Source organism: Arvicanthis niloticus, chromosome 5 (assembly GCF_011762505.2).
Source record: "Arvicanthis niloticus isolate mArvNil1 chromosome 5, mArvNil1.pat.X, whole genome shotgun sequence".
Classification (NCBI taxonomy): domain Eukaryota; kingdom Metazoa; phylum Chordata; class Mammalia; order Rodentia; family Muridae; genus Arvicanthis; species Arvicanthis niloticus.
The window spans coordinates 224,698-250,893 of record NC_047662.1 but is presented as its reverse complement, the minus strand read 5'-3'; the positions used below and the strand labels follow the sequence as shown (position 1 = coordinate 250,893).

Below are 26,196 nucleotides of genomic sequence, written 5' to 3'. Positions count from 1 at the left end.
CAGACTCTGCTGGCTGATGGGATGCATGTGCTGAGGCAAGACACATGCTGAAGCAAAGCATGGAGGACACGTGAAGGGAGTAAAAATAGGACTCCACAGAGTGAAGGAGAGAGACAGCTTGGTTTGCTGATACAGCTAGCAGTACAACACTTATGGGTCTCAAGAAGACTTCAATGATCTTTGCTCCCCTGAGAGAGGCACAGTTGAGAACTTCTGGTGTTCCTGTTAGTCCCTCCTGCCAATTCAAGCCAAGGCTAAGGCCTTGCTGTCTCTGCTAGGTCATGTTACCACTGCTGCTAACCTGACTCTACTGAACTGGACTGCTGGTGTGTCCATGAAGTATTTGTGAGTGGACTGAGCTGCCACTGCTGCTGCTGACCTGTGAACTGAACTGCTGATTTCCAGGCAACACAGACAGGAGTTGCTCCAAAGAACCTTTCTAAACAGATCCACTTCCCCCATATCCTTTCTTTCCCACTACCTCTGGTGGGTGATGGGCTGAAAGGGAAGTTAAAGCGTTTAAGAACCATCATTAAAAGTAAGGTTTGAGCCAGGCGGTGGTGGCGCACGCCTTTAATCCCAGCACTTGGGAGGCGGATTTCTGAGTTCGAGGCCAGCCTGGTCTACAAAGTGAGTGCCAGGACAGCCAGGGCTACACAGAGAAACCCTGTCTCAAAAAACAAAAACAAAAAAAAAACAAAAAACAAAAACAACAACAACAACAACAAAAAACAACAACAACAACAAAAAAAGTAAGGTTTGAAAAAAGTTACACCACAGTTATATCCTGAGATGATCAAATTCACCCCCAGTCCTCCCAAAAATCCTCACCATGTTTCCCTGTGCTTAGCTTCAGCTGGAAGACGTGGGAAGTAAGGCTGAGTACAACAGAGAGGCTTCCTGATAGAGGCAGGGTTCCAGAACCTGTCAGTGGCCACATGAAGAAACTGTTAGGAGACCTCCAACACAGTAGAGGTTCTCTTTCAGACCCCAGATTAGGCAAAAACCACATACAAACACCTGTTTTCCCAGAGAGACCCTTTATTAAGCAAGGAAGAAAAGTTAAAAGTGGTTGGTTTCCGACTCAGGCACAGAAACATCAGCAAATGACCTTACACATGTAATTTTTAAAAAGAGAAAAAGGGGAAGTCTGTATTAGAATGGATTAGGATGCAGTGGTATATTTTAATTGGGCTTGTTAATTAGTTGAACCAAAGGGGGCTTTTTGATTGCTGGACTTCAATACTTTGATAGCTGAACCTTGGTAGTATGCCTGAGGAGGAAGAAATGGCCAAATACGGAAAAGACTTTGGTGGCTAGGTAACCCTGAGTTTAGGGATGTAATCTAAGTGTTTTTAGCCAGGCAAAGGGAATGGAAGAGAAGGGCAAGGTCTGTCAGAGCCATGCTTTCCACATTCAAGAAAATGAGGCTCACCTGTATCAGGGACTCTTTTCCTGTTGTCTAAAATTGTGTGAGGAGGTGAACAAAAGTGACTTCAGAGAGTCAAGAGATCCAAGCTAGAACTGCCTAGGCTGGATCTGGGCAGGCCCTACTGCCCATGGCTTCATGTGCCTGCTAGGAATGTCCAGTTTTTGATGACCTTCTCAAAAAGGACTCCTCTCACTGGCTCTTCTAGTCTCCCAGGCTTAGAGGAACTTCCTGGGGTAGAAGAGGAAAGGGGAGTTTTATACAACAATAAGGGGTGCCCACAGGTGGAAGCAGCACGTGTGAATGGGCATCCTTTTCCTTGGTAGCCTATCCGGGGTGAGTATGCTGGAGTTGGAAGAGGCTTGTAGGGGTTTAGGAGATATCCAGAAAGGTGATAGCTATGCCCTACTTTTTACAGAAGGTCTTTTCAAACACCACAGATGTCTGCCGGAAGTTGGAGGTGGAGCTGGCCTGGAGCCCAATCTGAGGAAGGGTGGGGACAGAGGCAGAGGCAGAGGCAGAGACAAGGCATGTTGGAGCGGGAACTCCTGAAATCAGCCAACAGAAGACTCAGGAGAAGCACTATGGGAGCATGGGCCATGCTGTATGGAGTCTCACTGATTTGTGTGCTAGACCTAGGTCAGCAGAGCGTTGTTGAGGAACCTAGCTGTGGCCCTGGCAGGGTCCAGAATGGAACTGGCACCAATACACGCTGCTGCAGCCTGTGTGCTCCAGGTAAGGCAGGGAGGAGAGTGGGATCAGGATGTACAGCAGCACCCCTCCCTGCACTCATACAAGGAGGCTGGGCACAGGGCACATGTGAGTTGGTAGGTAAACCTTCTGAGTCTAGAGCCTTGAGTCTGGAGTTCTGAGAAGGAGGCAAACTATCCTAGGTTGTCCAAGATCAGAAATGTGGGAACAAAGGCAACAGGGGCTGGAGACTTCCCTCTCAAGAGAGATCTGGGATCCAAGATGAAAGAGGACCATATCAGGACCTGTTGGGTGGATCAAACCTTAGCTATCACTAAAGCTACTCTTTGTCTGGGTTGGAGTCTCAACATTCTCCTCTGGTCTATCCACTGACTGTGACTTACATTTGTAGGTGTAGGGCAGTCTGTGAACCAAAGAAAAATATCTTAGCACTTCACCTTGCCACATTTCTGGTATAGAAAGGGGCAGCTCTGAAGCTCCATGTCTGTCATAGAGATATGGACAACAGTGAAGGCAGCTGATGAGGTGTTCTAGTGCCTTGAGGGGCAATGTGGGATGAGAATGGGGCAGCATGGGACCAAGGCCCATAGGAAGCCCCAGGTGACTCCCACATCTAATGGAACTTACGAAACCACAACTTTAGAGCAGTGGGAGATATGAATACTAGCTGTCAGACATCTGAAATGGAACACTAAGCTAGACAAAACCAAGGATCTTGCACTGGGATTGATTGAGAATGGAGGCATAGCGCTCTAAATACTTGAAGGGCCAGTAGAAACTCTGGAGAGAGAAGAGGCTCTGTCTAGTGGATGAGGCTCTTATTCTTGCCCAGGCAAGGAGGAGTGTCTAAAAGAAAGGTGCATATGTGTCACGCCTGAGTACCACTGTGAAGACCCTTGGTGCAAGACCTGCATACACTACCCCTGCCAACCAGGCCAGAGGGTGGAGTCTCAAGGTATGTTCCTGGGAACCTGATGAAAACCACAGACAACCCCAAGCTAATCATGAGTTAGACCCAGGGCCAAGCTGATATACCCAGTGAGCATGTGTAGGCATGTAAGAGTGTTTGCAGATAACTCTCATGGGCACATCTTTTGGGTAGGCAAAGACCTACATCCTAGATTCTAGAAGGGATAGGTGGGTCAAGTGGTCTCAGGGTACCCAAGCCCTTCTTCTTATTAGCCTGGAATTCTCCATCATAATGAGGGTGCTGAAGTCTTCTCAGGGTTGTTTGTGAGAGGTCCAGGGGACCTCTCTATGGGGGACTGCCTAGATGCTGGTCTGCTCTTAGACTATTATTCTGACTATGGCCAGATATTACCACCAAACCTGTCCATCTTCATAGGGACCAATGTATCATGCCAGTTCTGGAATAGGCATACATGATACTCCTTATCTAAGCCCTAGACCTATGGACATTAGACCTGGTTACTCCTTCCTCGTTAACTTCAGTGGCCCTAATAGTCTCTGTCTATCCACAGGGATTATTAAGTTTGGCTTCCAGTGTGTTGACTGTACCATGGGCACCTTCTCCGCAGGTCGTGAGGGCCACTGCAGACTTTGGACCAAGTAAGTTCTGGATGACTAGCCTAGGCCCATTCTGAGCAAGCCTTTCCTATCCCTCCCTTGTAGTGACCATTCATCTCCCAAATGACTCAGAGAACAGCTGTCCTATCCTAATGTGGCTGCTTAGGTAACCAATCCTGACAGTGTCTGTGTCTGTGTCCCAGCTGTTCTCAGTTTGGATTTCTCACCATGTTCCCTGGGAACAAGACCCACAATGCTGTATGCATTCCGGAGCCACTGCCCACTGAGCAATATGGCCATTTGACTGTCATCTTCCTGGTCATGGCTGCATGCATTCTCTTCCTAACCACAGTTCAGCTCGGCCTGCACATATGGCAGCTGAGGAGGCAACACATGTGTCCCCGAGGTCAGTTGTGTCCCAGGGAAGGGGAAAATGTTTCTCAGTCCCCTCGCTTATCATAGTTTTACTACAGAGACCCAGCCACTCCTGGAGGTGCAGTTGCCACCAGCTGAGGATGCTTGCAGCTTCCAGTTCCCCGAGGAGGAACGTGGGGAACAGACAGAGGAAAAGTGTCGTCTGGGGGACCGGTGGCCATGAGGCCTGTTCTTCCTCTGTGCCCCAAGCCAGTGCCTACAAGACTTGCCCAGACATACCCTTGGTAAGAGCAGGGGCCATGCTCTGCATCCTTCCCTGGGCCTGGCCCCGCTCCCCTTGACAATGGCGGAAGTGGGTGTGGTCGTGGTGAGTTACAATTGGGCCCTATGGCTGCCTCTCTCATTTGACAGCTCTGTTGGAGTAGGGTCTTTAGTCCTTCCAAGAGCACCAAGTTTAAGCACAAGATCTTGTACAGGTGGTTTTCAATAAATACTTGTCTAGTAACCTGAGTGGCTGTGTCCTAAGGCAGAGGAAAGCAAGGAGCCCAGGGCTTCATTTAGGGACATCCCTTGTCATCCTATGCCCACAGTCATTTCCAGAGTATGAAACAAAGAGGGCAGGCTAGTGAAATATCTTGGCAGGAAAAGGCTCCTGCCTCCAAGTCTTTTTATTTTTTATTTTTTTGGATTTTCGAGACAGGGTTTCTCTGTGTAGTCCTGGGTGTCCTGGAACTCACTCTGTAGACCAGGCTGGCCTCGAACTCAGAAATCCACCTGCCTCTGCCTCCCAAGTGCTGGGATTAAAGGCGTGTGCCACCATCGCCTGACCTGTCTCCAAGTCTTATGAGCTGAGTTTGATCTTTGGGAACCATGGTAGGAGGAGATTCTGTTAATGCCAACAAGTTGTCCTCTGACTTCCCACAAGCCTACACACACACGCACACACACACACGTACACAAATGCATGTGCATGTGCTTGCATGCACATTCAAATAAATGTAATAAAAGCTTTAATTTTAATGGGAGGAAGCATCTTAGGCCTGTCCTCAGAGCCCCCTCTTGGAGGTAGTGTGGCACAAGTCAAGATTAATCTTGGCCACAAACCCTCAATAGGGACAGGAGTCTTTTAGAAAGTGATACTCGCTGGGTGGTGGCAGCGGTGCACGCCTTTAATCCCAGCACTTGGGAGGCAGAGGCAGGCGGATTTCTGAGTTCAAGGCCAGCCTGGACTACAGAGCGAATTCCAGGACAGCCAGGACTACACAGACCAACCCTGTCTCAAAAAACCAAAAAAAAAAAAAAAAAAAAAAAAAAAAAAAAAGTGATACTCTGTACCAAATACCTAATACCTGCCTTCTTTGCTTCTTTGCTTCTCTCTCTCTTTTTTTAAAATTTATGTGTATTTATCTGGCCTTTGTAAGTTTCTGTGTATCATGTATAACTTTTTGGAGCAGGAATTATGGACAATTGTGAGCCACCATGTGGGTTCTGGGAGCCGAATCCAGGTCCTCTGGGAGAGGAGCAGGTGCTCTTACTCCTGAGCCAGCTCTCCTGTCTCTCTTGGCCTTTTGTTCAAATCATTTAGGACATTTGCCCTGGCCTAACTGCTTCAAACTTAGGCTTGGCCAGTTTCCATACTGAGCAACTTCTGGCATGAGGCAAATTCTCTGAAGTGAATGGTTCTATGAGACATTCCCAGCAAAGCATCCTTCCCAGTTCATGGTAGTTGTTGGGGCTGCTCATAGAAAGATTCAATAAGAACTGCCATAATAGTGCCTGCCTTTGATCCCAGCACTTGGGAGGCAGAGGCACTTTGATCTCAGGAGTTTGAGGCCACACTGGTCTACATAGTGAATTCTAGGTCAGCCATAGCTACATAGTGAGACCCTATCTCAAGGGAAAAAAAAATCAGTAAGGTCATCTTGTCAAGATGTCCAGGGAGTAGCAGGCCAGAGGCCAGGTGTCTTGACAGCACACTTGAGACATCGGCACACCTGTATATTTACTCAGCCCATCCCCCACTTTAGTGCCTCTGTCTTATCTCATAGCAGGTAAAAGGGGGTTTCGGGGGGTGGGGGTGGGGGATGAATCTTCAACCTCTGATGCTAACAGCCCCATTGGCACACAGGCTTCTGGGAGAAACTGGAGGAGGAGGTGGAAAACTTGCCTCCGAAGTGGACGACACTGGGATCAGAACACAAAGAGCTCAGGGCCACATGAAGTCACTTAGAGATGTACTAGCACCTTCATAGCCTGGAGCTGCCTCTTCTGTCCCCTACTGAGTGGGTGAGGAGTCACATACAAGCTGCAAGGCTAGAGCCAGCCTGAGAAGGGAAGCAGGGTCTGGGGACACCTCCCAACTTGCCCATCATGCACCTCTAGGTTCTGAGACATAGGAACTCTGGAACTGCCCAGGTCGGACATCCCCAAACATCATGACGTGTGCACAAATACCCACAGGCTGCATCTGCTGGAAACTCCTCCTGTGGGTGGCTGATGAGTGTGATAATGAGATGGTAGGAGATTCTGCAGGGTATGGTGAAGGGTGCTATAGTCTTTGCTGTATCCTTGCCTTGAAGCCAGCAACTCCCATTCCACTCATGTCCACCTCAGGGGCATGAGATGAGCCATGCCAGCCTGTGAGTTAGATCTGGGGATTTTCACTGAGAACTGTGAGCTGTGCAGGGCCTGTTCAGGTCCCAAGGGCTGAAGCTGAGGACCTGTAGCAAAGGGACAGTGCCCATGACTGCAAGCAGGTGTGAAATCCAGAGGTGCTAGAAGGTGGGGAAGAGGACCTGATGAAAATATTCTACTGCAGAGGCCACTTCAGAACCTGCCTTCTGAAGTATTTGCCCACCTGCATAGTCTAACAACCACAACAGCTAGGTGTAGTGTAGCAGTAGATTGTTAATCTGCTCTAAACTCCCGGAAGGTAGCTTGCGTGCTTCTTGCCACCCACTCAAATGCTCTGGATTCCAGAAAGACAGACACACATACACAGCCTTATTTTTAATGTGCCTTAAGCAGGTCAGTGGCTGGACCATTCCCTAACTCCACATGGCTTACACACACTTCCCTCCGATATTCATGAGTTAATACTTACTAAATCTGTATTTCATCTTTGCTGCTCTAGACCCTGCTGGGCAGCCCACCTGGGGCCACTTTCCCCCTGTCCCTACATGTCAGCTGTTTTCAGCATGGTCTGGCTCCTACCAGTCATGGCTAAATCCCCTCTTCCTCAGTCCCTTCCCAGGAATCCTAAAAGTCCCACCTGTCTCTCTGCCCAGCTATTGGCCGCTGGTAACTTTATTGACCAGTCAAAAACCAACTGGAGACAGGAGGAGGGGGAACACTGCAAACAGGGTTTTTTTTTTTTTTTTTTTTTTAAATTGGATATTTTATTTACAATTCAGATGTTATCCCCTTACCCCATTCTCCCACTCCCACCCCCACCCCCACCCAGGAACCCCCTATCCCATCCCCCCCTTTATTTAACATAATTGGCATGAGAACACAAGCAGCTACAGTGTAACTCTGCCTGGCCTAGAATAGTGGGAGGGAAGTCTTGCTGCAATTCCCAGAAACCCCTACCGGACAGTAGCTGCTCTCCAGTTCTTCCGGAAAACCACAACAAGAGCAGACACACACACACACACACACACACACACACACACACCCTTCACCTTGATTTTGTAAGTTTTGTTCAGTCTCAGATAAAGACCCAGAGGCCATCTCAGTTCCCAGAAATGCTTCCGGCCACAACTGGTGGCTCCAGCCCAGCCTCCACCCTCTCACCTCTCATCCTTTGCTCAATCAGAGTGGAACATGCCCTAGCCTGACAAAGACCTGTGAGATGCCTCTTCCTTTTTACAACTCAGCACCCCCTCCCCCAACTCCAGGCTCCTGACAGCTGTCTAGAGACCTTGAGGGGCAGGTGGGTAATAACTCTCCCTAGCTGCTGAGGTATGCTCCCACTGACCAGGTGGTACTACAATCTCTAGGTCTTCCCTGTACTGGGCTAGGCTCACATCCCAGAAACTATTCCTTAGGCAGCCACTAGCCTCTATGGGAAGCAGCTTGTCTTAGGGTTTTACTGCTGTGAACAGATCCCAGACCCACGACCAAGGACAAAGTTTAATTGGGGCTGGCTTACAGGTTCAGAGAATCAGTTCATTATCATTAAGGAGAGAATATGGCAGCATCCAGGCAGGCATGGTGCAGGAGGAGCTGAGAGTTCTGTATCTTCATCTGAAGGTTGCTAGCAGAAGACTGACTCCCAAGTAGCTAGGATGACCTTCATGACCCCTTCATGCCTTCAAAACCAGTACCACCACCTGGGTGACTCTTACACATTACCAAGTACAGCTACAGCAAAAGGTACAACCTTGGTTATCTCTGGAACACAAACAGCTTCTTTGTGCTCTCAGAAAACACTTCCCAGAAGATTTTACCTGTTCTCTTCTTTTTGTTTTTTGGGGTTTTTTGTTTGTTTGTTTGTTTTCGTTTTTAGAGACAGGGTTTCTCTGTGTAGTCCTGGCTATCCTGGAACTCACTCTGTAGACCAGGCTGGCCTCGAACTCAGAAATCCGCCTGCCTCTGCCTCCCAAGTGCTGGGATTATAGGCATGCGCCACCACTGCCCAGCTCAATTTAATACTCTTGAACACAGGATTCAGCTCCATTTCACTTCCTGGTGCCCCTTTAATACTTGAACCACATATTTTATATTTTTCATTTATCAGCTTGCTACGCTTGTTTAAAATGTTCTTCATGCGAATTAAGCAGAGAACAAAATCTATGATGGATGTTGTTGAGACTTCCTTTGTCAATGCAATTAATCTGAGTCTCTTCACCTTAGCCTCAGGCAGACTCTTCAGACCAAGGCAAAAAGTAGCCACATTCTTCACCAAAATAGCACAAAAACTGTCTCTAAGCCACATATTGAAATTCTCCACTGAAACCTCTTGGGCCAGGTCTGCATAGTTCAAATCACTCTCAGTAACAAAGTCTCCCATATTCCTACTAGGATGGCCCATTAAGCCCCACGTAAAGCATTATACTGCTTTCCAAATCCAAAGTCCCAAAATCCACATTCTTCCAAACAAAAGCATGGTCAGGCCTATCACAGAAATACCCCAGTCCCTATACCAGCTTCTGTCTTAGGGTTTTACTGCTGTGAACAGACACCATGACCAAGGCAACCCTTATAAGAACATTTAATTGGGGCTGGCTTACAGGTTCAGAGGTTCAGTCCATTATCACAAGGCAGGAGCATGGCAGCTTCCAGGCAGGCATGGTGCAGGAGTTGAGAGTTCTATATCTTCATCTGAAGGCTGCTAGCAGAATACTCACTTCCAGGCAGCTAGGATGAGGGTCTTAAAACCCATACCCATAGTGACACACCTACTCCAAAAAGGCCACATCTCCTAATAGTGCCACTCCCTGGGCCGAGCATATACAAACCATCACACAGGTCATCTTTCAAAGCAGCTCCACAAAGTGGGATTTTTTTCTGAAGACCAGGCACTAACTATTCTGGCCCTCCTCTTAGATGGGGAGAGACCGGGGTGGGTAGGTATTTAAGATGTCCCACTATTGTTTGGCTGAAGGTAAAATGCTCAGAAAACTCCAGACTCTGACTGCGGGCAGCTCCAATGTGTGTGTGGTAAAGGTCTGTGCTGGCTGCAGGGACCACAGGAGATACAGGATGCTTGGGTCAGAGATATGAATGGCTCAATTCCCTGTATCTTCTGATGGTAGAGGATACTTGACTAATGGTAGGGTCACAGGATTCCCCCCAAAGAGGGAAGGAGAGAGAGACAATGGTGGAAGGCACAGTAAGCTGCCAGTTGTTCTATTCTCCTTGGGTCACCAACCCCAGTGGCAATCAGTGTAAGGCCAGATTAGTCTTGACACAATCTGCTCCCTAAACCCTGGTCCTGTCATATTATTTGAATATTAGGAATATCTTAAATCTGTCAGGTGGCTAGATGCTCAGATGTCCTACAGCCTCTCACTCCTCAGAGCTCTATGTGGTCCTAAACTCAGGGCTCCAGGAGACGTACATGTAGGCTATAAGGACTTGAGGACCTGAAGAGGGTAGATGGGGCCATTACTCCTGGGTGAGTGCGCTGCAGCAGGTCTCTGATATGTTTATTGACATGCTCTGCAGCTGCCAGGAATGAACAGTAGCAGGTAGCCCAAGCCCTTGGACAGCCTCTGGTTGGCAGAGGCCCTGCTTGGACCAGATAAGCTACTGCCAACAGGCATTTATCACATCAGGGTCCTAGTAGAGGCTCCATGTCCCCACAACAGCAGTGGGAAGCACCTCTTTCCTGAGAGCTTTGTCACCTATGCTGACATCTTAACACCACCCCAGGGGTGGGAGCCAGGGCTGCAGCTCCATGTGGCAACTGAGATCAGAAATGTTTATGACACTGGTGATGCCATCAAGGAACACAGCTCTGACTTGGTCAAGGAACTATGAGTCTATGGAAAACATAGAACTTGGAGGTGGCACAGTTGACAATGCAGTAACAGGTGTCCCTAAGGGACATGGCTATGTAGCACCATGGAAGCCAGCAGAAATGTTGCCCTGACCCCAATAACACGCCAAGGCACTTAGGCCCTAGGGAGACTCATGTTCATTTTCCTAACTTTAGTGGACTTCAGAGCAGATACCCAGAGACCCATCGGCCTGGGGCAGGCTCTTTCCAAGAGGAACCACAATCTGCTTTGGAGACATGAACTTGGCCACATAAGGACAAGACTGCTTACACTGCACCTTGTACCTCATGCTCTACAGGCCACAACGGCAAGACTGAACCTGGAAGAGTAGACTGAAACACCCGGCGTGGAACAGGCAATCTGAATGGAGAAGGGTTGTGGGGGTGGAGGGGGTGGGGTGGAGAGATGTGGGATGTTCACAAACTATAAAGTAGGGTCTCCATGACATTTCCTGTGGGACCTGTGAGCCTCACTTTGCCTCTTGGAGCCTCAGTTCCTTTTGTTTTCGGGTTAAAAGGTTCCTCTGCCAGAGCAGCTGCTGTAGACAGAGCCCTCTAGTGGTGGCCAGGCCGTCGTAGCCTAGAAACCATGCCATAGTTGAGACTATTGTACCAGGAAGAGTTCCTTACCCACTGAGGGGCTTTGCTCCAATAAAGAACAGGGACTAGTCTGGCACCCCTCCCACATTTGTGGTAGAGCTAGGCTTTGACGTTTAGGACTAACAATTAGAAGGGAGTGCAGGGAAGAGGAATCTGCCACCTTGGATATGCAAGAGAGGATTTAAGCTAGGAAGGACCTTCTGGAAATCTGTGGGAGGTCCTCTTTGGAGTTTTGTAGGGGTGAGATAACTTGAGAAGACAGGGTTTGGCTGGAGGGACTTACAGGCAGTGTCCTGGTTGCTTTGGTGTAAGACGTGGACACCTCAGAGGTTTGAGGTGGTCAGTGTTCTTTCAAACCCCCATGCTAGCTGGGAGCATGAGCACTGGAGAATGCACTAATCACTAATACCAGTTTAGAGTAGTCATTCCTGGGAACTGCCATGACACAGCCAACTCCTTTGTGCCTCTCACGCCTGACAAACTCCAGGGCCTTTGTAAGGAAATGGGGGCTTTGGCTGTAGACAGTGTTCCACAAGAAAGGTGTTGGGCAGGGTAAGAATGAACCCCAGCTCTGCAACAGAATAGTAATGGGGTAAGGTGGGACTTCCAGAGTTCCTTGGGCATCCAAGACTTTTCCTAGGGACTCCACAGAACAGTAGGTGGGTCCCAGTGTCAGGCTGCAGAGGCCATGAAGGCCGTGGAGTTTCAGGAGCCTAGACAATGAGTAACAGAGAAAAAGACTAGTGGAGTTTTTCTCTTCCGGAAGGACTCATTCCCATTCAGCTTCCCTCTCCTTCCTCTAAGGACAACCAAGGAACAAATAGAGAAGCGGGGACAAAAGAGCTTGGGGCGCCCAGATGGGACCGGCTTCTGGAGGTCGCGTTTGTCACAAAGTAGCTTTTATAGGTCCCGGAGAGGGCACGGCAAGGTGCAGGGCCGCTGGATGCTTGTGGCTGCTAGGAGCCTCGATGGCTCGTGCTCCTCTGTTCCTCCTCGCGCTCTTCCTCGGGCGGCCCCAGGGAGGGTTCCCCGGTTGTGTCCCTGCTGCTTTCCAGTGTCCCAGAACAGAGAGAGGGCTCAGACTCTGCTATGGAGCTACCGCCCAAGTCAGACAGCCGCGATTTGCGGGAGGCACATATGGGAGGTCCCCTGGAAGGCATCAGCTTGCGTGCACCAGGCCGTTCTGCGATAGTGGCACGTGCCGAGGAAAGCGCAGAGGATGAGACTTCACAGGTGGGCCGGGGAGGGTTAGGGTTAGGGTAAGGCAAGCGGATAAGTGGGCGCGAGCTCCCCAAGCGCGGCCACAAGTCCGTAGTCTCGCCGTTGTAAAGGAGCACAAAGCGACGCTGTGACGTCAGAGGCAGCATCTTCTGACTGTGCAAGCTCTTTTGGCAGGTCTCAAGCGCCAGGTCTGTGGGAAGGCAGGGGAGCGACAAGATGAATGGTGAGAGAGCAATTTGGAGCAAGCAACCTCTCTGCATGTCTAGAAACAAGGGAGGAAGAGAGGGGTTTGTGAGGGATTGGATATAGGTGGGTGAAGTGACAGAGAAGTATGAGCAGAAGGTTTGGCTTCCATACAGATTATGGAGCGCTGGAAAACCAGACTTGTGGAGTCTGAACTTGGAGGCAAGTAGGATAGGGTGCTGAGAACTGGGGGGAAAAATATGGGAAAGTTGTGGTGTGGGGCTGCCCAGAGCTCACCCAAGGTCTCCATAACCACTCCAGGGATCACCTCCTTCAGGACTTCACAATTGGTATGTAGGGCAGGGTTGGAGTTCATCTCCAACAGCCACACCTGTAGCAGACAGTGGTCAGTATCATTCTCTACCCACTTCCTGCCAGGTTGGCAGTTAAGAAGCTGGGGCTCTGGTCCCTATTAAGCCATGTAATTCTGGGATTCTGGGCGGATTGTATCTTTCCATGGCTTTGTTCTCCTTGTTTGCTCAAGGAGTTAAGACTGATCTTGAGAGCTGCTCAGTTCCAGTAGACCAGTTTTATGCGTGCATCCAAGTCTAGGGTTGAGTCCACCCACTGGGCACGCTTATATGCTCAGCAAGGGCCCTACCTCCTTGCACCTGCCTACCAGACCTCCTCTTCCCAAGACAGCACCTTGAAGTTTTCATCAATCAGGAAATCACAGCCAATGAGGTCAAAGTAACCCAGCTTGCACTCCAGCTTGGACTTGACAGCCAGGAAGCAATGGGACATGATCTGCTGCATCCGCTTCTGTGGGTAAAGTAGGGAGGGATCCTGGATGTCACCTGTTGGCCCAGATGAAATCTCCTAGGCCTGAACAATCAGTCACACCTCTCACTTGCACCCCTCACCCTCACCTGCACGGCTGAAACTGCACGCCCCACACTTCAACACGCTCAGAGTTACAGGCTCACAGTCAGAAACTCACTCAACAAAATCATGGGGTTTCTACTGTGAGGCAAGTACTAGGAGATACAAAAGTGAAGAAAATTAGAACCCACAGCAAGAGAGACAGACAACTAGAACACATAAAACCCTAATAAGGACAGAGAACATTATAGTATTTCAAGCTGTCCTGGTTAGATTCATTCCATGAAAAATATATCTCAGTATCATAAATAGCAGAACACATCCAATTTACAAATCATTACGGCTATTAGTTTTCATAAGTTTGGGGGTTTGTTGAAAGAGTTTAGAAAACACCAAAGGAGAGTTGACATCTCACGGAACAGAAAATAGCAAAGAAGAGATACAAATTACAGATGCCATTAAAATGGTCAGTGGGAAAAGGTGCCTGACACTAAGCCTCATAACCTGAGTTTGATCTCTGGAACCCACATAATAGAAAGAGAAATGGCACTCCCATATGTTGTCCTCTGACTTTTACACATGTGCATGGCATGTACTCACAGTATATGCACTCCTTAATACATTTTTTAAAACACAATTAAAATGTAAAGCAATATAAGGTCTAAAAGGGAGTAGACTGGAATATCTATAAAAAAACTACAGTGACTACAATTCTTAAAAAAGAAAAGAAGAAAAAAGAAATAGCACAGATCTTGGAGCTTCAGAGATAGCTCCGTGGTTAAGAGTGCTTGCTTTGGCCGGGTGGTGGTGGCGCACGCCTTTAATCCCAGCATTTAGGAGGCAGAGGCAGGCGGATTTCTGAGTTCGAGGCCAGCCTGGTCTACAGAGTGAGTTCCAGGACAGCCAGGGCTACACAGAGAAACCCTGTCTCAAACAAAAAACAAAAAAACAAAAAAAAAGTGCTTGCTTTGCTCTTCCAGAGGACCTGTGTTCAATTCCAAGCACCTACATTACAGCATCTGTAACTTCAGTTCTGACATTCTTAATCTGGCTTCTGTGGGTACCAGGCATGCACTTAGTATACAGACATACATGTAGGCCAAATATCCATATGTAAAATTCATAAAATAATATTTTTAAGTCACAGAACTGGGTATAGAAGCACGTGTCTGTAGTCCCAGACTGAGCAAAGCAAAGCAGAAGGATGACATGACTCTGCTATTTCTTGCTTGCCTAATCACTAGAGGGGTTTATAAATTTGAGTATTTTGAAAGCAACTCAGCTGAAATTATCTAGTCTGAAGAAAATAAAAAGTAATGAAAAAATTAAGCCTCAGAAGTCTGGAGATGGAAACTATTCTAGCAAATAATATATCCACTGAGAACCCCAGGAGGAAAGAAAGGGAACAGCATTATAAGAAATGAAAGAAAGGTTCCTAAATTTGATCTCTAAATTTAAATTGTGTGATGAAGCCCAAGCAGAATGAATTCTAGACTTATCATAAGAAAACTTTCAAAAGAAGAGAGGGCTTGGGAGATAGCCCAGTCTGCAAAGTGCATGCTATGCAGGTATGAGGACCTGAGTTCAGTCCCCAAAAGCCATGTAAGCCAATATGGTGACTCTTTTTTTTTTTTTTTTTTTTTTTTTTTTTGGTAGTCCTTGTGCAGGGAAGGCAGAGACCTCAGGTTTGCTGGCCTTATCTAATCAGAAAACTTCAAGCTAATGAGTATGACCCTGTCTTTAAAAAAAAAAAAAAAAAAAAGACAGATGACACCTGAGGAACGAGGAACACCTGATGTTGACCTCTGGCCTCCATAATTGTACGCATATGTCCATGCACATACAAAATCGTAAAAAGACAAAGAGAATGTTAAAATCAGTGAGAGAAGCAATTCATCACATAAAAAGGATACCCAATAAGATTAATAGTCAATTTCCCATCAGAAATTATGAGGCCAGGAGGAAATGAAATGATATTTTCAAAGTGCTGAAAGAAAAAACTACAACCAAGAATTCTATCTCTAAAGGCTGAAAAAAAAATGCTTAGTTGGAAAAGTGCCAGCTGTACAAACACAGATTGAGCTCAGTCCCCTAGAAGTCAGGCATGACAATTGAATGCCTATAACCCTAGTCTTCAGTGGTGGTGGTGATGATGGTAGTGGTAGTGGTGGTAAAACAGGCAGACCCCTGAAGCTTATGGTCTAGCCATTTGAGCTTAGTTGATGACCTTCAGGCTCAGTAAGAGACCCTGTCTCAAAAAATAAAGGTAGAGAGTGGTTGAGGAAAGACACATGACCTGGAATACAGGCCTCCGTGTATACATGCTACATGTATATATACCACATAGAAACACAGCACACAGAACACACACACACACACACACAGAGAGAGAGAGAGAGAGAGAGAGAGAGAGAGAGAAGTTCTTTGCCCAGCAAATCAAGAATGGAGAAGTTAAGAGCTAGAAGAATGGCTCAAATGTCTAGAGCACTTGCTGTTCTTGCAAAGGACAGCAATTAAGTTTCCAGTGTCTACATCAGACATCTTACAACCTCTTATAACTCCAGTTCCAAGGGATCCAAAGCCTTCTTCTGGTTTCTGTGAGTACCAAGCACATATATGGTACATACATATATATGTATATGTGTGTGTTTGTGTATGTGTATATATATACATATATACATATATATGTGTATACATATACATACATATATATGCAGGCACTGAAACACAAAAAATTGAAAATATTTTCTAACAATGGAGAAATTAAGACATTTCCACATATGGACAGGTGTGGTGGCACATATCTTTAATTCCAGCACTGGAAAGGCAGAGAGGCAGGCAGATTTTTATGAGTTCAAAACCAACCTGGTCTACATGGTGAGACATAGTCTCAAAAACCAAAGAGACATTTCCACATAAGGAAAAATAAAGGTATGCCTGCCCTGTAGTTCCTCTATCAGTAACTTGAACTTATGTTAAAAAAATAAAATAAAGAACCCTAGTAAAGGTGATTATATAGTTAAATATAAGACAGCATATGAGCATCTCAGAGGGTGGGACATGCCTTTAATCTAAGCACTCAGGAGACAGAGGCAGGTAGATCTCTGTGAGTTCAAGGCCAGCTTGACCTACAGAGTGAGTTCCAGGACAGCCAGGGCTACACAGAGAAACTCTGTCTTGAAAAACAACAAAACAAACAAAAAAAGATACAAATGGACTATATACATAGATGGTCAAAGAGTAAACAGAAGACTTGACCAAAGAGCTCACACACACACACACTCTCTCTCTCTCTCTCTCTCTCACACACACACAAACACACACACACACACACAAATTGAACAGGGCTGACTGATAGAATGGCTAAGTGAATAAAGATGCTTATGGTGCAAGCCTGGTGACCTGACTTTGATCCTAGAACCCATATTAAGGTACAATATCAGAACTGACTATGAAGTTGTCCTCTGATCTCCACATGTCCACTGTAACATAATCACCCTAGCTACAATCTCTCCCGCTGTCTGTCTCTCTGTCTTTCTGTCTCCCCCATATGCCACCATACTCAATGTTAAATACATTTTTTTACATCTTTTTGGAGGAGGCATGGAGGGTCACAGCACACATGCAGAGGTCAAAGGACAACTTTTAGAACTCTCCGTCCACCATATGGATCTGGGAATGAAACTTAGGTTGTTAGGCTTGACATCAAGCACCCTTACTACCTTAGCTATCTTACCAACCCTTATTTTAAATATTATTGTATGTGTTTATATAATGGATATGAATGTAGGCATACGTATGCTGTGGTTAGAATGAGGTCAAAACAACACCTGAATAAAACTCTATGAAGTTGTTCTCTGATCTGTACATATCCAACTTTCTCTTAAAACAAAACAACTAGACTTCACAGACCTTTATGGACCTTGTATTGAACAGTGGGTTATATGGTCTTTTCCAATGCATAAGAAGGTGTGTGTGCATGTGTGCCTGCCTGTGTAGTATGGTGTGTGTGTGTGCAGTATGTGTGGTATATGCATGTGAGTGTGCAGAAGTGCACACTTGTACATATTCCTCCAGAGAGCACAGCAGGACCTAGGGTGTCTTCTTTTATCACTCTGTCTTTTTGCCTCCAGACAGTTTCTCAGTGAACTATAATCTCTCTTTCATAATATAATCATCGCTTTCATTTTATAATCTAGGCTGGCTAGTCAGCAAGGTCTTAGGATCTACTTGTCACCATTCTTCAGTGCTGGAATTACAGACACGCACAGCTACATCTGGCTTTTTATATGGTTGTTGGGTATTTAAACTCATGCTTGCAAACAGAGAAAGTGCCCTTAACTACAGAGCTGCCTCCTCAGCCTCACGAGAACATTTTTAAGATACAGCACATATTAGGATTAAAAGTTTTCATTAATTTGTTTTTGTGTGTAGTCAGTTGGCACCAAAGGCTCTTGTGCATTATAGGCAAATGCTCTACTGCTGAGCAGAACCCTAGCCCTTAGCAGTTTTTTTTTGTTTGTTTAAGCTAGAATCTCACATAGACCAGAGTGTCTTTTGAATTCTCTGTGTAGACGATGACCTTGAGTTACTGATACTCCTGTCTCTACCTCACAAATGGTAAGATTACAGGCTTTGTGTTACCCTACCTTCCTCCTGGCTTTCTCTTTCTCAACCTCCTCCTCTTCCTCCTCCTCCCTCCTCCCCTCTCCCTTCTTCTTCCTCCTCTTCTTTTTCTAACTCTTCCTCCTTTTCTTCTCTTTCCTCTCCTCTCCCCGCCTTGGTAGATCTCATCATGTAACTATTATTGGTTTGGAACTATATAGACAAGACTGGTTTCAGACTCTGAAATCTGCTGGCCTCTGCCTCACAAATGTTGGTATTAAAGGTGTGCACCAGCATGCCTATCATAGTAAAATGAATTTAAGGAAATATTGTAAGTGTAGTTAGACCAAACACATTATATAACCAAGGAGAACTGGAAAAATCCCTAGGAAAAGCTAACAAAGTAAATAGAAAAATCTAAAAACAAACAAGAATAGAAAATCTTAGTAGACAACAATGAAATGAGCTTGAGGGTGGTGGTAGGCACAGTGACAAACCTTCCCACAAAGCCAAGTCCAGGCTGCTTCCTGAGTGTGCCAATCATTGTTTTAGGAAAGATTTTTGTTTTATAGTTTCTATAGTCTCTCAAATTTGAGCAGGGCAGATTATCGCAGGAGTGAGATAAGGTGGCAGACCTTGCTCAGTCTCCAGACCTCTAAGATTATGAGCCAGAATAAGTTGATTATTTCAGATATTTTATATATGAAGGGATATGATATATTTTTATATCAAAATCAGGTAAAATACTAAAGAAAGCTATAGGTCAGGATTACTTATGTGCATCAACACAAAAATACTTAAATACAATAAAATCAAACCTAGAAGTACAGTTGAATTATCATATACTACTACCACCTGGAATTTATCCCAAAAATATAAGAATAGTGAAAAGCAATCAATGCAATACACATGAATAGAATGAAGGAAAAACAGCACGACCATCTTAATCAGTATACAAACAACATTTTACAATACCCAGCAACCTACCCTTTAAAATGCTTAGCAAACTAGGGAGAGAAGGGAATTTGTGAGCCTTCCCCTTATGTCAGAAGAAATGCAAGAATATCTACTTTTGCCCCTTCAACTTGATATAGAAAATTATACCTGAAAAATTAGGCATGGCTTCAGTGCCTCTACACATGCTTCAAAGACTCATAAAAAGCCATGTGCCTAGCCCAACCCATAGGCGGCATGCACACAAAGCACGACACAAAGCTAGACTGACCGTGAAAGTGGTGAAGACCCAATCTCTGGGGAGGCCCTTGGTCTTCCTAAATTTGTCATTGATGTATCGGTTGAGATGCTCCATGCTCCACACAGTGCTCTCTTTCAGCAGCATGTACAGGGGACTCTTCTTCTGCATGAACTACAACACAAGCAGAGCCGAGAGGTCACCCTAGGTAAGGTATCCCTCTATGAAGGCCTTACCCTCACCTTCTGACCCTCACCAGAGCTCCATTCCCATCTCCCATGAGAACTGCCAGGAGACCCTTGTGCATACACCTTTATGCCTTCAAACTTCCCAGTCAGCAAATCCCCACAGACCACGAACAAGGAATCTTTGTTCCAGACCCTCCCCTTAATTAGGCCTTTGATCAGCACACCAATGGCAGCTGACTCAAGGATTTCAGCTCTAAGGTACTTAGGACACCTGAGTATCTATTGGGGCAAAGGAAGTAGCTACTAGGCTACTTCCATGCCCAGGCAGGCAGTCTATAACTAGATTCTTCCTCTGTGTTCCTAAACAATGAGACTCTTTCTCTGAGGCCATCCACACCTATAGTAAAAGGACTTCTCCTATAAGGGGTTCTTACCTGATTGGTCAAATGACCACTGAGGTCACTGGAATGAGGGTTATACAGGCTGAGGGTGAGGCGGGCATAGCCATGGCCAAAGAAGACCATGTAGGGCATGGCACAGGCAATGAGCATGTAGGATCGCACGTCAAACTTCTTCCCGTCTAGGAGCAGCGGGTTCTGGACATATCTAGAGGGTACCACAGGGGCACCTGGGGCTGAGTTGTTTGGCCAGTTGGCCTAGATCTGTCACCCCCCCCCCACACACACACACAAGGACCATTTTGTCGTTGCCTCACACCTGTCCCAGGCATGACCACTGGCTGAACATGGGTAGAGGGACTTTGAGCTGTGTCTGGTGCAGCTCTTACTAGGAAGCTTTTGGGAGCAGATTGGGCCCCTGTGGCAGGGAGGGCTGTCTGGAGGAGGGAGACTGACATTGGACCAGTGAATGGTGAATGGCTTTGGTGATGGGAGAGGACATTCCACATAAGAAACTTCACATCTTCAAGACTGAAGGTAGGGCGAGCATGCTTGGAAGGGCCCTTTGGAAGGGAAAAGGGGTAGCCGATGGCAGCTGTGGCCAGAGAAAGGGTCCATATTGGTAGAGGATAAGGCTCTATTGGGACTTTTCTAAGTATGAGCTGAGTTTTCCCTCCTAGTCCCATGTGAAACTGAGGAACTGGACCCCACTGTAGGCAGATGAGTCATTGGTCAGCTCTGTGTTGCAGATAGGCTGTAGCTGGCTGGCTGGGCTGGAGAATAGAAAGACAGCTGCAGAGCAGAGGACAAAGGAACCAAACCATCCTTGGCTTCCCCTCCTTGGAGGAGCCTGTGTTTAGGGGCAGACTTCCCTGCCACCCCAGCTAAATGTGAATACCCCACCCTCACCCCCCTCACAGTTTATGGGTCTAGATGTGGGCTGCTCGAGGCAGGTTGGTTGGGTGTTGGAAGAACTGTAGCCTGCTATGGCCAAGGGCTGCTTGGCAGCACTACTGATGACTATCACCAGCATTCACAAGCAACAGCCAGTCTGGCTTATCCCCGCCTGAGACTCAAGCCCTTCCTGGCATCCATGCCCACACCTCTGCACCACTCTCGCCTGAGGTGCACGGAAGGGCATCTTGCGGTAGATAGGGTCGTCCTCAATGCTCTGGGTCTTGGCCTGCAGAGCAGCAGCCTCCTCCTGGCTCCTGATCAGAAAGATGCCCTTTCCCTGGTTGGAGGCCGTAGGCTTGCAGATCCACATCTGGGTTTCTGCAGGGAGTAACCCCTGAGCAGTGGCCCTGAGTACTCCTTGCCCCTCCCATCCCTTACCCTGCCCTGCCTTGACCTTTTCTTTCCTTATCCTTTCTGCTCAGCCCAGACCACACCAAACAGCCAAACTGGATCCTACCCTGATTTCACTGTCTGATTACCCTGATTACCCAGATCATAGGACTATTTTGTCTCACCTTGATCATACCCAAGATCTTTCTATGGCCCTGACCCTGCCACACTCCTACCTCTAACTAAGGCCACAACCCTTCTTTCTCCCACTCTTTAACATCAGAAACCATTAGGATCCCAAGCCCTGGCTTCACTTTCCTCTCAAGAACTATTCTACTTTTCCCAGGTCTGGCCCTGCCCCACCCTGCTAAGGTCCAGCCCTAATCTTGACTGCCCTTCTAGTGTGCCTGACCCTACCCATTGGCCTCTCACCATCAAACAGAGTGAAGAAAGCCTGCCTCTCATCTCTGATGTCCAGCCGATAGGTCTCTGGAAAAAACTCTTCCATTTTCAGGACCCTTGGGAGAGCAAGGAGGTAAAAACATGAAGAGGGCTGTCCTCTGTCTCAGACATGGTCAGTGATCTGGTAGTTTGACCTGTAGGCTAGCTGGAGGGGATGTTTACTGTTGTATCCTCCAGCCTTCTCAGCTATTTCCTATGTTAGGCCTTTGCTTAGATTATACCCTTGCAGAACGTTTTTATATGTGTCTCATACTTTCAGCCTCTCTGAAGCAGCCAGCCTTCTGGCTACCAAACCCACTGTGGTTCCTCTGTCCCATCTCCCTGCTTTCTCTCTCCCAATTGTTCCCTTCTATGTCAGTCGGTTTCCAGTGCCAAAACAGTGCCCCCCAGCAGTCTACTTCTGTGGGCCAAGGCGTCTTTTCAAATCTGCATCCCAAAGGGACATAAATCCTGGTCTGAGTACCTATTTCCAGCACATTTGGAAGTGCAGAATGAAAGTACAGATGGCCATAGAGGTAGGTGGGCAGGTGGATGCCTTAGAATTATGGCTCTGAGTTGCTGATACAAGTTAGTAGGAAGAGGACAGCTGGACACACAGATGTCAAGATGGTGTTATGGATGTCCATGATCTAAAAGCTACCTCAAGAGGCAGATGGTAAATATTTGGTTGGATGAATAGACAGATCTGAACAAGTAATCAGTGAATCATCGAGTGGGTCAGCTTGGATAAATGGTGAAGGAAACTGGATGAATAAGAAAGAACAAAATGATGGCTAAGTGAGGTGGGAGCAATGGATGACTCCTGGGGGACGACTTCCGGGGAAACAACTACTGGAAGATATTCTTGGGTGGCTATTGTGGGCATAGAGTATAGATATCTGTGTCGGAAATGGTGGGCATGTGCTGGAGTAGAGGCAGATTGGAGAGAGAAGTGGAATGTGTGAAGAGAGTGCTTAGGACTAATAACTGACCCACATCTTGGGTAGAATAGTGAATGCTGAGGAGCTGCAGAGGGAGTGGTGAGTTTACGGGGGTGGGGGTGGGGGGATGGTCCTAAGAGACAGGTGTAGGTAGAAGTGGGATGCTTCTGGGGCTGGCAGAGTGGGCTCACTTGGCTTGGGTACTGGGCAGCAGTCTGGCTTTGCTCAAAGCGCGTGCATGCTCCCGAAGAGCACTGAGCAACCCAATCTTGGTAGTAAGCAGTTTGTTGTTGGGGAGCTGGAACAGCAACTGCTGGCCTGGTGAGACAAGAAGGGATATGTGTATGACACCTTAAGGCTGTGCCACATCCCCTCTCCTCAGTGATGTCCCCTACCTTCCCGGAAGCTGCAGTAGTTGTCCCTGCACTTGATCTCACACCACTTTAGCTTGTAGTCTTCACAGTGGCTGTCCTGAGTGCGTTGCCAGCCCTTGCTCTCACAGTAGTTGCTGATTCTGCAGGGTATAAGGCAGCAGTAACTGGGGGAACTTAGAGTTCCCTGAAGAAGCATGGCAGGAATGGCTGCCTATAGCAACATCTTGGGCCAGATCCCAGGGATGAGAATACAGACCAGGCTGCCCAAACTCCACTCACATTGATGCTCCATTGGTGCCTCCGATGTAGAAGAAAGGGCCCTGACTAGGATTGGGCTGCTTGTCTCCTTCCATCAGGAGCCCGTCTGGGGAGGTCACTGGGAGTCTAGCAGCTTCTTCTTCCTCCAGGTCGTCTGTGGGTAGGTTAGTGATCAGAGGCCCCTGGTTTCTAGCTCAGCAGGGGTTTTCCTGCCCCTCCCAGCTGCCAGAAGCCCCACCTGCATCTTGGTCCAGCTGACTTAGCTCAGGCCGGAGCCCTTCCTCGACACTGCTCCCCATCCGTTTCTCATGGGTCCAGCCTGGAGACCAGTGGTGTCAGGTGGGGAATTGGCAAATACCCATTCAATCTGCCTGAGCCCAGCCAATGCCAGCAGCTGCTGGGAACTAACCCAACCCCTCTGGACCTTTCTTCAGCTCAACACAGACCTGACTAGGAGGCCTAAGGGTCATTACACCCAAGAAAGGAGACATTACCAGCCTTAAATCAGGCAGAGTCCACATAGTGTGGAGACTACATAGGGAGTGAAGAGGGTGGCCCCACCTCCACCCTCCTTACCAGTAGGAAAGGCTCCATGCAGGGAGTGGGCTAGAGTGTGAGACAGGAGCCCATACAAACATGATGTGGGGATGTCTCCAGAGGGCAGGAGTCACAATGTCTATAATGACATCATGGGTGACTCAAGAGTCTATGGTCAACCAGCAGAGATGAGAAACTGCACTAAATGGGTTGGGGTAGTAAATGCTCACTGTGATGGCACGGACAGGTAAAGCTTACAGATTCTTGAACATGGTGTCCCTAGTAGGTAGACCCTTGTTAGCTTCTCTCAGGGCCTGCTTGGATGGATGGATGGGCATGGTCTAGTGTGAGCCTAATCTCTTCCGGCTGAGATGCTGTCCCTGAAGGCCCTGACTTGAGGGTATGTGTAACAGTCCCAAGGCCCCTCTGCATTCACCTGGCACCTCAGTGTGGCTATGGATCCTGGACCGTTTGGGTCTCTTGGAGCTGACATGGGTCCGAGGGGGCTGACCCCGGCAGTGGATGAATCTTGGACGGCTGCGTGTTGCAGGCATAAGGGCACCAGGGCGAGGAACCCTTGAGGCAGATGTAGTCCCTACACCCCTTCGGGGTCTTCGAGCAGTCCGATGTCCCAGCCCTTGGATGGGACAGACAGCTGCACCCACCCTACTTGGGGAAGGAAGCCTCCCCATATCCTGGGCTTTAGCTTCAGCTTGTGCTTCACTTCCATCTCTGTGATGGCCATGAGGCCTCCTGGCCTGTGGGTGTAAGGCCATCTTTGCATCCCGTCTCTGCCTAGTGAGTTTTCTTCGGCCAAGACTGTCCTGGCCTCCACGAGTGTGGCCTCTGTGTCTGCTGCAAAGAGGTTGCCCATCAGTCTTGCCGCTGGTAGGGTGTACATCTGCAGACTTGAAGGTCAAAGAGGCTCCACGCCCCAAACAAAGGTCCTATCAATTTATGGCTACCCAAGAACTCAGCCCAGGTCCTACTAACACAAGCTGTCTATAGCTACCATCAGCTCTTCTTCCCTTACCACCCCTGCCCCAGATGCTATCCCTTTTCTCTATTTGCCATCTTTGGAACACTTTAGGGCATTTAAAATTAATTCCTACTTGGGAGGCAGAGGCAGGCGGATTTCTGAGTTCGAGGCCAGCCTGGTCTACAGAGTGAGTTCCAGGACAGCCAGTGCTACACAGAGAAACCCTGTCTCGAAAAACCAAAAAAGAAATGAAATGAAATGAAATAAAATAAAATAAAATAAAATAAAATAAAATAAATTCCTAGACAAAAGTGTGTGCTTCACATCAAGGGAAAAAAAAAAAAAAAAAAAAAAAAAACCAACCCAGTTTGTTAGGTAGGGGTGAGTGAAGAGATACCACATAGACCCTGTGACTGAGAAGGGAAAGACAAGCTGAGGCCTTTGGATAGAAGCAAGTCAGCTCTAAGGAGGAAGACAGGTCCATGGATAGACTGACTGACAGCAAAGAAAGGCCAAATACAGCAACCATGGAGAGTCAAGCCATTCAGGCATTATGTATGTCTAGCAATTCTACACCCACCAAATCAACAGGAGAAGAAAAAAAAAATCCCTAAAGTTCTGTAGGATGGAGAGAAAAGTCCTGGGAACGAGAAACTCATACCTCTGTAGAGGACAGGAGTGCCTGGAGATCCCTTCCCACTGAGAAAAGAACGGATCCCAGGAAGAGGCTGAGATAGAAGCTCTTAAACTGGGCAGGAGTGTAGGTGTGGGTGTGTGATTGTGCAATCACTTTCTTAGTTTCACATTCTTGTTATTTTAACATTGAATTCAGCTATGAATTATTTCTTGTCACTTATTATATTTACTAAAACTAAGCTAGGTGTGGTGACACAAGCCTGTAATCCCAGCACTTGGGAGGCAGAAAACAAGAGATTGCCAAAAGCTTGAAGCTAGTCTAGGCTACATAGAGAGATCCTGTGATCCCAGATCTAACTCCCTGCACCAGGAATGGTATTGCATACTTATAATCCCAATACTTGAGGAGGATCAGAAATTCAAGATAATCTTTAAGTTGGCAACCAGCCTGAGCCACATGAAACCCTCCCTCAAAAATTAAAAAAACAAAACCAAGAAAAACACCCCACAAAATAACAAAAACTTCATAGAAAACCTAATGAGTAGGGATATATTTACCCAAGAGAGTAAGGACTGGGACACAGCATCTACACTTGGAAGCAACCAGTTGCTGTCTTTATCTAGAAAGCATGTTTCAGGGTCTCTCTGAGGATGAGACCCAGGATCCAGAAAGGAAGTTTTACAGTAAAAGTTTCAGTTACTATTTCAGGAAGCAAGTTGTCTGATATTGAAGCAAATTGTGTGGTTATGAGTCTTATGATATTATAAAAAAAGTTGAGGAAAAGCTCCAGGCAAGGAGCCAGACAGAAGCCTGAAGTCTTTATAATAAATTTAAAATAAACATTTTTACCTGGTCAGATAAAAAGACCGGCAGGAAATCACACCCCGGTACAATGAGCAGATGCGTTTAAACCTGAAGAAGATGGC

At 47.2% G+C, this 26,196-nt stretch overlaps 2 protein-coding genes across 6 annotated transcripts in view; one reads left to right on the top strand and one right to left on the bottom strand.

The window, feature by feature from the left end:
* Window positions 1-1,942: 1,942 nt before the first annotated feature.
* Window positions 1,943-4,552, top strand: Tnfrsf18 (TNF receptor superfamily member 18). 3 transcript variants are annotated; one of them, XM_034503493.2, is made up of 5 exons: window positions 1,943-2,164; window positions 2,973-3,095; window positions 3,622-3,709; window positions 3,871-4,073; window positions 4,141-4,552. In XM_034503493.2, exons 1-5 carry the CDS (start codon window positions 1,960-1,962, stop codon window positions 4,263-4,265), a joined length of 744 nt encoding a protein of 247 aa, XP_034359384.1. In that variant the 5' UTR covers window positions 1,943-1,959; the 3' UTR covers window positions 4,266-4,552. The 3 variants fall into 3 exon arrangements, with proteins under 3 accessions (XP_034359384.1, XP_076789599.1, XP_034359385.1); XM_076933484.1 differs by lacking the exon at window positions 2,973-3,095; XM_034503494.2 differs by lacking the exon at window positions 3,871-4,073.
* A 3,606-nt stretch (window positions 4,553-8,158) lies between these two features.
* Ttll10 (tubulin tyrosine ligase like 10) overlaps window positions 8,159-26,196 on the bottom strand; it is a 28,451-nt gene continuing 10,413 nt past the window's right edge. Inside the window, exons 3-15 of one of the 3 annotated variants that reach the window (XM_034502998.2) lie at window positions 26,120-26,182; window positions 24,091-24,509; window positions 23,356-23,436; window positions 23,139-23,271; window positions 22,881-22,999; window positions 22,677-22,803; window positions 21,536-21,621; window positions 20,920-21,091; window positions 19,853-20,024; window positions 19,264-19,404; window positions 13,257-13,373; window positions 12,849-12,942; window positions 8,159-12,558 (exon numbers count right to left, since the gene is read on the bottom strand). In XM_034502998.2, the coding sequence (XP_034358889.2) occupies window positions 12,104-12,558; window positions 12,849-12,942; window positions 13,257-13,373; window positions 19,264-19,404; window positions 19,853-20,024; window positions 20,920-21,091; window positions 21,536-21,621; window positions 22,677-22,803; window positions 22,881-22,999; window positions 23,139-23,271; window positions 23,356-23,436; window positions 24,091-24,509; window positions 26,120-26,182 (2,179 nt within the window). In that variant the 3' untranslated portion in view covers window positions 8,159-12,103. Of the gene's footprint in view, window positions 12,559-12,848; window positions 12,943-13,256; window positions 13,374-19,263; window positions 19,405-19,852; window positions 20,025-20,919; window positions 21,092-21,535; window positions 21,622-22,676; window positions 22,804-22,880; window positions 23,000-23,138; window positions 23,272-23,355; window positions 23,437-23,693; window positions 24,067-24,090; window positions 24,510-26,119; window positions 26,183-26,196 lie in introns of those variants that run through there. The other 2 variants (XM_076933562.1, XM_076933563.1) reach the window with 2 other exon arrangements.

Bases quoted from the DNA above. Each gene is read 5' to 3' on its own strand.
- Tnfrsf18 (XM_034503493.2), top strand. From the start codon at position 1,960: ATGTTGGAGCGGGAACTCCTGAAATCAGCCAACAGAAGACTCAGGAGA. The intron at 3,710-3,870 runs GTAAGTTCTGGA...TCTGTGTCCCAG, and splicing joins CACTGCAGACTTTGGACCAA to CTGTTCTCAGTTTGGATTTC. The intron at 4,074-4,140 runs GTCAGTTGTGTC...GTTTTACTACAG, and splicing joins GCAACACATGTGTCCCCGAG to AGACCCAGCCACTCCTGGAG.